Source organism: Metarhizium acridum (genome assembly GCF_019434415.1).
Source record: "Metarhizium acridum strain ARSEF 324 chromosome Unknown scaffold_568, whole genome shotgun sequence".
NCBI classification, from domain to species: domain Eukaryota; kingdom Fungi; phylum Ascomycota; class Sordariomycetes; order Hypocreales; family Clavicipitaceae; genus Metarhizium; species Metarhizium acridum.
In genome coordinates, this window is record NW_027094041.1 from 193,001 (window position 1) to 205,695 (window position 12,695).

At 52.0% G+C, this 12,695-nt stretch overlaps 4 protein-coding genes across 4 annotated transcripts; 2 read left to right on the forward strand and 2 right to left on the reverse strand.

Annotated features, from left to right (window-relative positions):
- Nucleotides 1-1,107: 1,107 nt before the first annotated feature.
- VAC8_3 (Vacuolar protein 8) lies at nucleotides 1,108-5,005 on the forward strand. The gene is made up of 7 exons (XM_066121540.1): nucleotides 1,108-1,458; nucleotides 1,533-1,618; nucleotides 1,691-1,811; nucleotides 1,887-2,000; nucleotides 2,059-2,304; nucleotides 2,385-3,134; nucleotides 3,193-5,005. Exons 1-7 carry the CDS (start codon nucleotides 1,428-1,430, stop codon nucleotides 3,522-3,524), a joined length of 1,680 nt encoding a protein of 559 aa, XP_065973154.1. The 5' UTR covers nucleotides 1,108-1,427; the 3' UTR covers nucleotides 3,525-5,005.
- Nucleotides 4,222-4,789, reverse strand: J3458_019531 (uncharacterized protein; the record flags this gene model as incomplete). The annotated part of the gene is made up of 2 exons (XM_007816883.2): nucleotides 4,222-4,395; nucleotides 4,463-4,789. 2 exons carry the CDS (start codon nucleotides 4,787-4,789, stop codon nucleotides 4,222-4,224), a joined length of 501 nt encoding a protein of 166 aa, XP_007815074.2.
- Nucleotides 5,006-5,084: 79 nt separating the features above from the next.
- J3458_019532 (uncharacterized protein) lies at nucleotides 5,085-6,151 on the forward strand. Its single transcript, XM_007816882.2, has one exon. The coding sequence runs from the start codon at nucleotides 5,176-5,178 to the stop codon at nucleotides 6,010-6,012; it is 837 nt and encodes a 278-aa protein (XP_007815073.1). The 5' UTR covers nucleotides 5,085-5,175; the 3' UTR covers nucleotides 6,013-6,151.
- Nucleotides 6,152-6,306: 155 nt separating this feature from the next.
- J3458_019533 (uncharacterized protein) lies at nucleotides 6,307-6,900 on the reverse strand (the record flags this gene model as incomplete). Its single annotated transcript, XM_007816881.2, has 2 exons — nucleotides 6,307-6,824; nucleotides 6,885-6,900. 2 exons carry the CDS (start codon nucleotides 6,898-6,900, stop codon nucleotides 6,307-6,309), a joined length of 534 nt encoding a protein of 177 aa, XP_007815072.2.
- Nucleotides 6,901-12,695: the final 5,795 nt, after the last annotated feature.

Genomic DNA, 12,695 nt, shown 5'->3' on the forward strand with positions numbered 1-12,695 from the left:
TACAGTCTAAGGACAGGAGGCATTCGTATTTTCCGGGGGATTCTGGTGCATTGCACCAACTCAACATACCCGCCCGCCACCTACCCAGGTGCTGAAGTACATAGACGCATGCACGGTAAAGTGATCCATCTGACGCGCGCTCCCGTCACACGTGCCAACTTTTTTTTCTTTTTACGGCTTGACTGAAGCGCTTTGAATATAATGGGGGGATATGATGCCATCGAAAACATCACAGGTTGTAGAGACGCATCCAAGGCGACCACACCACCATGGTCGAGTTGCCTGCGAGCTTTCATACTTGGACGCGAAGTCCGAGCACCTTGACAATCAATCACGGTATTGATTGACTGTACGGAGTCCTGCGTCATATTTTTCATTGTAAGCCGGGTTCAGGCAAGTGAGCATGGGTGCCTATCCAGCCAGCCCCTGCTTTCCCCGATGCACTCCCAGGCAAGCACTTGGGCACTTGGGTGGGATTTATTACATACCAGACAGAGTACAGGCTGGACGAGGACGAGTGCTCTGAGTGCTCTCGTGGGCATGGCTTCAATGTGTGGTACGTAATGCGGAGCGAGCGAGCTGCAGTGTGGCGCATGAACAATGAGACAAGGTCCAATATTGAGTTGAGACGACGTTGACGCTGGCCGTTGACATGTAGATGTCTGATTTTGAGAGGGCTAGACGTGACGGAAAGAAAAGAATATTGAAGGCCTGGCGCGCTAGCCAAGGGCAGATTGAGGTTCAGACGGCCGGATGTCCTCATGTTCAGATGTCCACAGGGCCAAATTGCGTGCCATCAACCAGACAGGCGACTCGGGCGGTCCAATTGCAAACTTCAGCCTCAAGCTAGTCAAGCCCCATACCTTGTGCGACAGAGTGCTCCAGCATGCCCAGTGCCAGTTGACGTCTGCCGTCAAGTCCATGGTACTATTAGCTGCCAGGCCCAGGTGGTCGTCTCGATTGACTCCAAGTGCTCCAAGTCAGTGCTCCCTTCTAAAGTTACAGCCCCAGCCTTGAACGCCACGCCACGCCCGTCTGGTCGCTTGGTCCTCTAGTTCCCTGGTTCGGTTCCAGTCCCAAGACTCAACACCAGACTCGCCTTGTCCACGCATACCATCCTCCCTCCCCGCCAATCTGCTTCACTTTTGAAGTTTGCCAACCATCACCAGAGCTCGCTGGTCTCGTCTCCTCGACTCCATCACGCCGCACTTGCGATCGACTCCAGCCCAGCCTGACCCATAAGCTACCGGGGTTCCTAGGTAAGCAGCCGCAGCTTGCTGAGCTGTGACGGAACCTAACGCTTGGAACAATCCGCTGTTGCTCCGACTTCGAGGCACATCACCAGCCCGCATCATCGTCATCAACAACTTCTCAACCACAACACCGCTCCATCCACTGCTAGTTGCACGATATTTGCAATCCCAGTCATGGGTAACTGCAGCTCATCATGCTGTGGAGGTACGTCATTTTCCTTGTCCCGACCCGTCTGTCTAGGTGTTTACAGCAACAATGACTGACGCGACTCATCCCAGGCCGGTCCCGCGAAGGTCTGTACGAGCCTGTTTTGGCCGATAGCGAGCGCGAGGCCGTTGCCGACCTGTTACAATATCTCGAAAACGTTCGTATCTAGACTCCGCCGTAATGGCACCGCGACACCGCTCTTGTCTCGCCATGCTGACTGACTTTGCAGCGTGGAGAGACCAACTTCTTCTCCGGAGAACCACTCAGGGCTCTTAGTACCTTGGTCTTTTCAGAAAATATAGACTTGCAACGCAGTGCGAGTCTTACCTTTGCCGAAATTACTGAGAGAGGTAGGTCTGCAAAGTCAGACCCGTGGAATTGTGTCTGTCCTCCCTGCTCGACGATGCTAACACCCGGCGCCCTAGATGTACGAGAGGTTGACCGAGATACACTGGAACCTATTCTCTTCCTGTTACAAAGCCCCGATATCGAAGTTCAGAGAGCCGCCAGTGCCGCCCTAGGCAACCTTGCCGTCAACAGTATGTGCCTTGACAAAGACTTCATCTACAGGCCCTACGATTAACCACCTACCTACAGCCGAGAACAAGGTCATAATTGTCCAGCTCGGAGGATTAACACCGCTCATCCGACAGATGCTGTCGCCAAATGTTGAGGTCCAGTGCAATGCCGTAGGATGCATCACCAACTTGGCCACACATGAGGAAAACAAGGCCAAGATTGCACGGTCTGGTGCCCTGGGCCCGCTGACGAGGCTCGCCAAATCCCGAGATATGCGTGTGCAGCGGAACGCCACCGGTGCTCTCCTCAATATGACACATTCTGGTATGTCTCCCGACGTTTCTGCTCTCACATACCCTGTTTTACCATTCTGTATGACACGCTGACGTGGACGAATATCATAGATGAGAACCGACAGCAGCTCGTTAATGCCGGCGCTATTCCAGTCCTAGTTCAGCTCCTCTCCTCTCCCGATGTTGATGTACAGTACTACTGCACTACCGCCCTCAGCAACATTGCCGTCGACGCCAATAACCGACGAAAGCTGTCGTCCACTGAACCTAAACTCGTCCAATCCTTGGTCCACCTCATGGACTCCTCGTCCCCAAAAGTCCAATGTCAGGCAGCGTTGGCCCTGCGAAACCTTGCGTCCGATGAAAAGTACCAAATTGAGATTGTCCGAGTCCAAGGCTTACCCCCGCTCCTTCGTCTCCTCCAGTCATCTTACCTTCCCTTGATTCTGTCCGCTGTTGCTTGCATACGAAACATCTCCATACACCCGATGAATGAATCGCCCATCATCGACGCCAACTTCCTCAAGCCACTGGTCGACTTGCTCGGATCCACCGACAACGAAGAGATTCAATGCCACGCCATTTCAACATTGCGCAACCTGGCAGCTAGCTCAGACCGAAACAAGGCTCTGGTATTGGACGCCGGCGCTGTCCAGAAGTGTAAACAGCTGGTGCTTGATGTGCCGGTGACGGTACAGTCGGAAATGACGGCTGCCATTGCAGTTTTGGCTCTAAGCGACGACCTCAAGTCACATCTTCTCAATTTAGGAGTGTGTGATGTCCTCATTCCCTTGACTCATTCGCCAAGCATTGAGGTTCAAGGCAACAGTGCTGCTGCCTTGGGTAATTTGTCCTCCAAAGGTATGTGTCACGAGTGCTTCATTATTCTACTGGCCCTGTACTTAAGCATAATGTTTAGTCGGCGACTATTCAATCTTTGTTCAAAATTGGAACGATCCAAATGGGGGAATACACGGATATCTTAGTCGTTTTCTGCAATCAGGTGACGCCACTTTCCAGCATATTGCAGTCTGGACCTTGCTGCAATTATTCGAGTCCGAAGACAAGACTTTGATCGGCCATATTGGCAAGGCCGACGACATTATTGAAAACATCCGAGCTATCGCAAACCGACAAGTCGAAGCTGAGCCTGAGTTTGAAGATGAGGATGAAGGAGAAGTGGTTAATTTGGCTCAACGTTGCCTGGAACTGTTGGGTCAGAGCATGTCTAAAGCCCACATCGAGGGCTAAATTCCGCAGCTGGCACAACTCAATGCCTGCCCAGAGACAGCCAGCTCTTCGGTCCACCGGCAGACGAAGCCACCTCTGATCCTTGCGGTTATGCACACCACTGTTGCTGGATCAGTGTGGCCGATAATATTGTAAAAGGCATAAGTGATTTCCCAAGGCGTCTGGGGCTGTTATATCCAATTACAACTGGTGTTGCGAGAGAAGGGTTTCTCTCACCAACTACTGTGCCCCCCTTACACCCAACCTTTGAAACGAGCAAGTCCCGTTTTGTTGCATCCATCTTTTTCTCTCTGTCTCTTTGCACTACAACTGCCTGGCGACATCTGGCGAGAAGGGCGCTGGAACGTTTGCCAGAGCATATGTGGGCGCAAGGTGGTTATGTGATTGGGAGGCAGCTCGGGGTCACTCTTCTTCTGTACAAAGCATATTTGGTTTGGCGAATGACGTTTGTTAGCCTAGCATTGAGTTTTTTTTTTTCTAATTTGCAATTTTCCTTTTACAGGGGATGAATATGCGGAGGCAAAGCATTCAGGCGGCTGCTGTAATTAGATAAAGTTTACAAGCCTTGTTTTATTATACCCAGTTAATCTAGCCTGCCAATATTTACCCCGCAGTGATGTACCGCTCCCTGTAGATGAACCCCTAACGCCGTAATGTACAATGTATTACCGGAGTATCATAATGTGAAAAGCAGGCTTCAATCACGAATCACTCGCTCAAGTCCGCTATCAGCCCATTTTCTCTCTCGCCAAGGCAGAACCTTGGCAACAACCTTGCCTTGAATAAGAGCTAGTGGCAATGGCCCGAACTGTCTCGAGTCTCTCGAAGCCGGTAGGTTATCACCGACTATCCAACAATGCCCCTGAGGAACCTGTCAACGGCCAAGTCAACTCTTGCACCAAGAAACCATTAAACTCAGGGTCGACAAATCATAGTACCTGTATCATCTGGTCCTCCCCATTCTCCCCAGGTGTGCCCAGGGAGACGTAATCGCCTGGCATGCCGACTACCCTCTTGACGCCGTTCTGGTTCGCGAAGATGGGTATCTTGTAGAGAACTAGGTCGCCTGTGGTTATGCCGCGGCCCAGGCGGTGACGCATGTCTGCGGCGATCCAGTCCCCGTCTACTGTGAAGGTGGGTAGCATGGAGGGCCCTTGGGCAGGGGATGCCTGGACGAGCTGCGTGAGGGTAAGATGGGCGAGGCAAGTCATTTTGAGGGTTGACAGGGCGAGGCGGATGGGGTGGCCGAGGAGGTGGGTGAACATGATTGAGGATCTGATGAAGCGAGGCGGTTGGGTGCACGGTTTGTGCCCTAGGGAAGGGGGCCGGGGGACAATTGAGCTGGTGGGCGGTGATGTCCAGGCTGAGGGATGCGCGATGTTGAAGGTCAACTTGACTATCGATAGCAAACGTCAACTGGTGTGGTTGGATGTGGAGGTGAGCCTGCTGCGCGGGGATTGCTATTGGCTGGGCGAAGCGCTCGTGTGACATTTCGACTACATGACCCGCTGCAGATTGTCGTCGGCCAGCCTCCCAACTCCAAAGCTTCAAAGCTCCATCTCCCGCGTGTTTCCTCACTTGCAACCCCCCAAAAGACTCAATTGGCCTGCAAACGAGGAGGCTGTGATTGACGATTCGACGCCCCATCACAATGAGACCAACGCCGCAATGCGTATACAATTCTCGGCGAGCTCTCTACCGTGTCTTTGTCTCCCCGTCTGAAGCACCGGCTCTTTGCACCGTCTCGCGACTACAGCTCTCCGCGCGCCCGGCATCGCACAGGAATGCCCTCTCGGCAACCCATGTCCGGGGATACGCGGCCAAGCCGCCGGCCCGCGGGCCTCGCGGCCGGACCTCTGTCGCCGCCGCAGAACAGCTCGCCCACGACAACCGCGGCTTCGACAAGCGCTACACGACGCAGCAGGACATTGCGCGCTCGGGACGCGACCGCCCGCCGCAGGACCACGAGATCACGGACCCGCAGATCATGGTCATTGACAACGGCGCCACCGAGGGGCCGCTCGCCACGTCATTTGTCCTCACCAGGCTCGAGCCGCACGAATCCCTGCGCATGGTCCAGCCGTACGTCCCTGCGGATCCCAAGAACGGCCGTCGCGGCGCCCAGCTGGCCGTGTGCAAAATCGTCAACAAGCGCGACGAGTACGAGCGTCAGAAACAGCTAAAGGAGAAGAAGAAGGCGGCTGTGGGCAAGCCCAAGACCAAGGAGCTGGAGCTGACGTGGGCGATTGGGGAGCATGATTTGGCCACCAAGATGCGGCAGATGGGGCAGTTCCTGGGCAAGGGGATGAAGGTGGAGGTTCTGGTGGCGAAGAAGAAGGGCGGCAAGCAGGTCGATGGGAAGGAGGCCGAGGGCGTGGTGAGGAGGATTCGGGACGAGGTTGACAAGGCCGGCGGCAGAGAGGGGAAGAGTGCGTCTGGGGCCGTTGGGGGAACGTATCGCATGTACTTGGAGGGGAAGCAGAATTAAACAGCCCGAGGCGAGTGAAGATGCTGGTGGTTCTGCTGTGACTAGGGAGGTTGAGCTGGCATCCTGTGGCGCGGGGAGTTTCTTGCAGGTGCTGGTGGCAAGGGACGCATGAGCGCATGGTATCAGAGCAAAAACTTCACCCGGGTTTCCTAGTTATATCCGTCTATATAAAGCCAAGTCGTGCAAGTCATGAAGGCGCTTCCTCTTTCTTTGTGTACCCGCCAAACGCCAAAGATGAACCAGCAAGCCATGTCATTTCCCTCCGGACCAAAAGCCCGTCCTCACAGCCCAATTTTATAGAATCTCATCGTCGTCATCGTCCGCAATAGCAGCCGGCCTACTCGCCGCCGGATTCGCAGGATTAAACCCATCCTCATCTTCGACAGCATCGTCATCGTCGTCGTCGTCATCCACCTCCTCCATCAGCGCCGCGAAGCGACTCTCGCCGCTCTGCTCATCGCCCGCCCCTCCCTCGACAGCATCCTTGTTGATGTCCTCCCAGGCCCTGCTCCTCCTCTGCACGTTCTTGGCCCGTCCGATACTCTTCTCAATCTTCTTGCCGGTCCGCTCCGTGACGGCCTCGGCCATCTCGAGACCCTTCTCGTGGCGCTTCCGCATCTTGCTCGTCATGCGGGACTTGCGTACGGGCTTGTTCTTTTTCGAAATTCCCGCCGCGCGGTGGACGGCGAGGACCGAGGGCCGCGGCGCGCTCGAGGTGCTGCGCTTGGGCAGCGGTATATCCTTGAGGGACTTGTCCGTATCGATGGAGGGGGATGTGGCGCGGCGCGCGGCGCGGGAGTGTTTTGAGGGCCCTGCGACCATTTTTGTCAGTGAGGAGACTTATGGACGACCCGGGTAAGAATGGTGTGTACCTTTGCTTTTGGCCATGGTGGCGGCGGGTTTTGGTGGACGATGTGAATGTTCTAAGTCGAATGTCGGTCTGGATGGATATTGATATTTTTTTCTGACCGCCCCCGCGATAAGTTTTGGCGGATATGCAGGTGCGCTAGCCGCTGGCGGGTCAACTTGTGGTGTGGTCGACCCTAACCCTGGAACTACCCCTAGGACTTCCATCACACGTACGCAGGGTTCCTAGTATGAAATGACATAAATCTCCACATGAATACAAGATCGTATTAAGCTAAAGAAACAAAAGCAAGATTGTGCATATTTTGAATGAAAAAAGTATATGGAAGATTTTTTTTTTGGTGCCATTTTCTGACCTTGTTTTGGTCGGCAGCCGGGAGACGCTTGCGCTTTTCGGATCAATGGCGTTGGGCATTTGAGGGTTGGATGGATATGGGGATGCTTCAAGGTAAGTCTCAGCTTACACTTATCCTCGCCATATCCTTAATCAAGATTGGACCATCTTCAGTAATGGCTTGGAGTTCCTGAGATGTAAGCCAAAGGTAGCCATCATCCTCATCGAGAGTTTTGCCGAATCCAATACTAAGGGAGACGAGGCTTGTGTTGAGCAATAAGGACCAGAGAGTATGCCAACATTGAAGTAGTCTCCAGAGATCATACGCACGTGGGGAACCATGAATGTCTAGTTTACTGTTGTCCTGTTTTTGCGCCGATAGCAGTTCAGCACCATTTTGCAAATTCTACTCCCGTATTTGCAAATACCTTCACGTAGACTACGGCCTTGAGATTCTTCCTTGCATAGCGGCCAAGAAGACCAGCAAGGCTGCAATGTAGCTTGGTAGCGTCCAGCACGTCGTCAAAGCGACAAGTCGAGCACCGTTTGTTGCACTGCGGCATTCAAATGTTAGCTTTGCGTCCCGCAATAAGGTCAGTCACGGCGTCCATGGCGTCTTCATGATGCCCGACATGGCTGATCTGTCGGCCCCAGGATGGTTCTACAAGTTACTGGATTCTGAGTGATTTCATAAACAGGCGTATACAGTAAGTAGTACCAAGGACGGTGTTTCTTTCTTTCTCTATACATGCCCCTTTCTCAAGGACGGACCGCTCAGTAATATCTGGTACGTAAACGGTGGAGAAAACCAACCACCTTGCCCAGTGATTTACAGATGGTTCGACACGGATAGCCGAGTCTGCCGTGCTGATGACACCAAGTGTTTGCAAAAAAATATACATGTATATTGGATCCACGGCCCTACTCTTGGCATTGCGCGTCTTTCCCAGCGGATCGTAGATGGATGCATGGGCCTGGAAAACAGAGACGTATAGTCGGTCGGCGGCACGCTAAACTTAATACTACATTTAGTAAGCCTCGAATTAATAGTGCATAGATAGGTAAACTTCCTCGTTAATGTAGCGATGCCGGCCGGCACTGAACGAGGATGCGAACTCTTGGTTCCCTTAAAGACTGCTCTATATTCGTAATCAATTACATCCCCTTTTTCCTCGGTCGATAAGTTTTCGCATTAATGCGGATCCTAGACGTGCGTGTTGGTAAACTACTCCTCGCTCATGTCTAACATGATTGGCGATGACACAAGGACTTTATCCGGCCTGGTAACGTAGTCGCTGTTGGGTACCGGCATCGGCCGTGTGACCTTTCGCACAAGCGAGTGAATCGAGGAATGAACCCGTAGAGTCTCTTTGAGAACGTTCTGCAGTAGAGGCAACTTATCAATGTCTGAGTGCTTCAGGGGCTCGCAGCCGGCGTAGCCAAGATTTTTAACTTGTTCCCGATACAACTCTTCGATCATGTCGGGTCGAGACGCGAGGCGGAGCATGATCTAGGCGCTTGATGAGGAAGACGAGTGCTGACCCGCCATTAGCAGCGTGATCATCATGCGCGCAATCGGGAGAGGTGTTCCATCCTTGTAGACGCAAGTCATCAAATGCCAAATTATATCTGTACCGTGGTCGGGTACCTTGCCGGATGCTCGACGCTCGTCAATATAAATTGATCTCGTCTTGGCATGCGCAGCGTCTCGCCGTCTGTTTTGTGGCGGTGCCCATGACATCAGGAAGTTGACGGGCCGGAAGCCAAAATTAGATGGTGGTATATCTCTGCGAATTCAGCTGACAGCTTTTTTCGGTTGCGTTTGGGCAGTCGTATGATGTCGCTGCCGAACACGGGCGTTGTCAGCGGGGTGTATATCTCCTCAGCGTTGACGTCTTGCAGTTTGCCATTGAGCATGAAGTCGTTTCCTTCAAGGCCATTTTTCGACCGCAAAGGACAAATGTGAAGATGTTGCCATGCTACCACGGAAAGAAGCAGAAGACGAGAATTGGCACCGGTAGTATGTGGTTTTGTCCTGGCAGAGCTTTGCTTTTGACTTGACACATGATTTGAAATGAATGACTGGTAGAGGCATTCTCGTACCTTTTTCTGGCATTGCGAGTAAAAGGCAAATGGGTGCAGACCGTACGACAAAGCATTGCATATAAAGGGTATCCGGTGAAATACCCACGGCGGCTCTGATTTACTTTCAGGAAGCTACTAGCGGATGAGATTGACAAGAATAAAAAGAAGCACGAGGCGGGGCTAACAGCTCCCAAGAAACATTATCGGGGAGGCATGAGCCATGTGATTCAACTTGTCAGTGAACGGACGACATATCATGGTGGACGAATGAATGGGGTTTGCCAGAGAGGAGAGCAAAACGTATATCCACCGAAATAGCCTTGCACATGCCGCTTTGCACATTTATATCCAAGACTTTAAGAGGTGACATGCACACGAAAGGGGCCGTTTTCATACAATCTTTAGTATCTACGCACAGCACGGCCTTGTGTGATATTTCAAGGCAGCCTCGTATTCGGATTTTGCAGGATGCGAGTACCAAGTATATTGAGTTGCCCATTTGTTTCGGCGCGACATCAGCGGCTTAGCAATGGGAAAAGGATCTAACAAAAACGCAAGCAGTGTCAAGAGCAGGGCAAAGAACTCTATTGTCAAGCTCTTGTTGCTGTACCACTTTCGTACGCTGTCCCGCAAGATGGTGTCTATTACATTATATTTGAAGCGTCTTCGCTTTCGCATTCGTCATTCTGCTACTTGCGTCGTGCCCTGTGCACAACTAAGCACGTACGGCACGCGCTGAAGTATCTATCCGGCCATGTCCATCGTGCGAGCCCTGACGGGGAACACGAAGTCTCTCCATAGTGCCGTGACATGTAACTGTTGAAGCTGGTAGCAGATCTCTAGCGAAATTGCCGCTATACACTGGTTCACCGAGCGGAAATCAATAATTATTCCATTCAGCTTGCCAGTACCCCCAGAAGTATAGACATAGTAGGCCGCATCTGAGACAGGGCTCTCACTGCCAACTATTTTATGGGACAGGCTCTCCAATACTGCTTGTGAAGCAACAAGATTATTTACTTGAACTCTAGCTGCTGTGAATGGAGCTCCCCTGCCGAGAATCAAATTGGCATTGAAGCTTTCCAAGACGGTATTGCGCCGTCCCTCGGCGTAACTTGGATCAAGTGACAGGAATGGTGCCCCTGCCTTGAGCATAGCAAGCATAGACACCACAGCCTATAAACACCTGACAAAACGTCAAGCCACGATGTCGCCTCTCTTGATCGCATTCATGCGAATAAGGTGAACCTGCTGTGAGGATAATCTATCCAGTTGGGCGTAAGTCAAGATGAGCAAATGTATGTCCTGTCCATCTGAATACGTCGAGAAGGCTTGTGAAAATGCTCGAATCCATTTTTCATCGGGGCGGCTCATCTGGTGTAACTTGCGAGTAACGCATAGGCTAAGATGAGTTCAAGATGGAATATAATAATCGCAGTTTTTCCGTATACTCGTAAAAATAAGAATAGTATTGTTACTAATTATCCGTTCTCTCTGTCATTGATTTTTATCGTTTGGCTAACCTCCCTACAATATGCTCAAGCCTGCATGAATAAGATACTGGTCTGGAATCATCTAGTGCTTCTCCCATGTCTGCCTCTTTAGTCATAAATCACAAAATCAGGCTACTTACGGTCCGTTGACGGGCGGTGTGCCACCCGGGATAGTCGTCATGGTCGTAGTCATGAACGTTTCACCCCCGGGGCGTCCACTTATTGACAGCGTCTCGGATCTCGGTCGTTCTCCTACTGGTCGAAACATGCCCCGCCACATCCCGGCACATTAAACGGCGCAACAAAGTTCTGCGACCGGCGCACCGGCCCCACCGCACTGAGAATTCAAGCCGTGTCCCCCAAATCTTGTGCTTAAATCAGAGCAGTAGATTTGGATTAAAAAAAGATAGAGGGGAACAATAATAAAGATGGAAAATATTAGACGCTTGGCGATTGTTCACACACTTATCAAGGCTCTATGGCGACGATTCGGAGCGGACCATTTTCCCTAGTCATCAACATCACCAACACCAAGTACGCGCATCGCACATAAAGAACCAGACTGAACAGTGATTGGTTCGGGGAAAACTTGCCTTGTTATCCCGCCAAGACGTGGCGACAATCCATTCGGAAGGGCCAGCTTGCCATGGGTCTCGGCCCGGCGCGCTCGGCTCCCTGGAGCTAGACAATCGTCAGTGCTCCTTCTTTCCATGTTCCCTTTATTCAATTCATGGCCCAAGTCTGCGTCTTTGGCCGCCGTAACGCAGGTGTCGAGGATGAGCGCCAGGATATGGTTGGACTGATACCGAGAGAGTGCGGCAAGCCCTCGACGAGAGATGCCCGACTGCTGCCCGCCATTCAACCCCCTCTACTCCCCATGTCTCTTTCAAGGACTTGTGCAGTGCAGTGCCTCGTAGCAGTCTTCTGATAACATGACGATCCCTAATTGGTTAAACCCCCGCGTTGGAGGCAGGTAACGTGTGAAGTCCTGCAAGCCACAGAGGGCATGCTGCCAATTTGTGGTTGACCATCATGTCAAACTCACCATGTCGGGCTAGAATGCATCACGACAGAAGCGGCGCACTTGGGTTGCTGTCGGACGCCCCGACGTGTATCACCATTAGAACCAGACTAGAACCCTGCTTGAGCCCAGCTCTTTTAAGAGCCAGTTTTCCTGCCTTGGATATTGAGCATGCTCCGCATATGAGGTTGTAAAAACGCTACTATAGCACTCTGGTCTCTTCGTTTTGTGCTCGGGCGACACAGTTTTCGCCCCAACCGAGGCAATCATGTCGACTTCAGGTTTGTGTTTTGACAAGGTGATGCCCGTAGGAATCGGCTGACGGCTCTGTTAGACAACAAGACATTGAAGGACATCATCAACAGCACTCCATTTCACATACTCTTCAACGGAAGTCCAAGTGTGCAGACAACGTCTCTGTCTTCCACCGACGTTGCGCCACAGGCAGCCAATAGCCCGATATATGATGTACCATTAGCATCAATTAGGGCCCATGCAAAATTGTAAGAAAACTCCTGATATTGACCTATACCAAGTCTGGCTGAAATTGTGTTAATGCGCTACAAGGTCAAAGAGACTTTTGTTTTGCATCGACGTCCATAACATCGTCCCGGATACCGTCAGCCTTGGATACTACATCTCTCTGACAAGTGAGGTATGCGGATTTGACACCTCTACTTGGAATTTGAGTCGACACTGACAATCAAGGCTGCTTAGAATGTCACCTCCATCCAGGCAAGTGATGGCCAAGTCCCCGCCATCATCAAAATCAGCTACATCTCAAAATATCGGCCCCCGGACCCGAACTCAGTATCCGGGCAGAGCGTGTCCCCGGCACAAGCAAATGACTCTGACAATAATGACCAAGGTGCCGGAGCCGCTG

Excerpts from the sequence above, each read along its gene's own strand:
- VAC8_3 (XM_066121540.1), top strand. The coding sequence starts at position 1,428 with ATGGGTAACTGCAGCTCATCATGCTGTGGAG. Across the intron at positions 1,459-1,532 it reads CAGCTCATCATGCTGTGGAG|GCCGGTCCCGCGAAGGTCTG; the intron begins GTACGTCATTTT and ends GACTCATCCCAG. Across the intron at positions 3,135-3,192 it reads GGGTAATTTGTCCTCCAAAG|TCGGCGACTATTCAATCTTT; the intron begins GTATGTGTCACG and ends CATAATGTTTAG.
- J3458_019532 (XM_007816882.2), top strand. The coding sequence starts at position 5,176 with ATGAGACCAACGCCGCAATGCGTATACAATTCTCGGCGAGCTCTCTAC.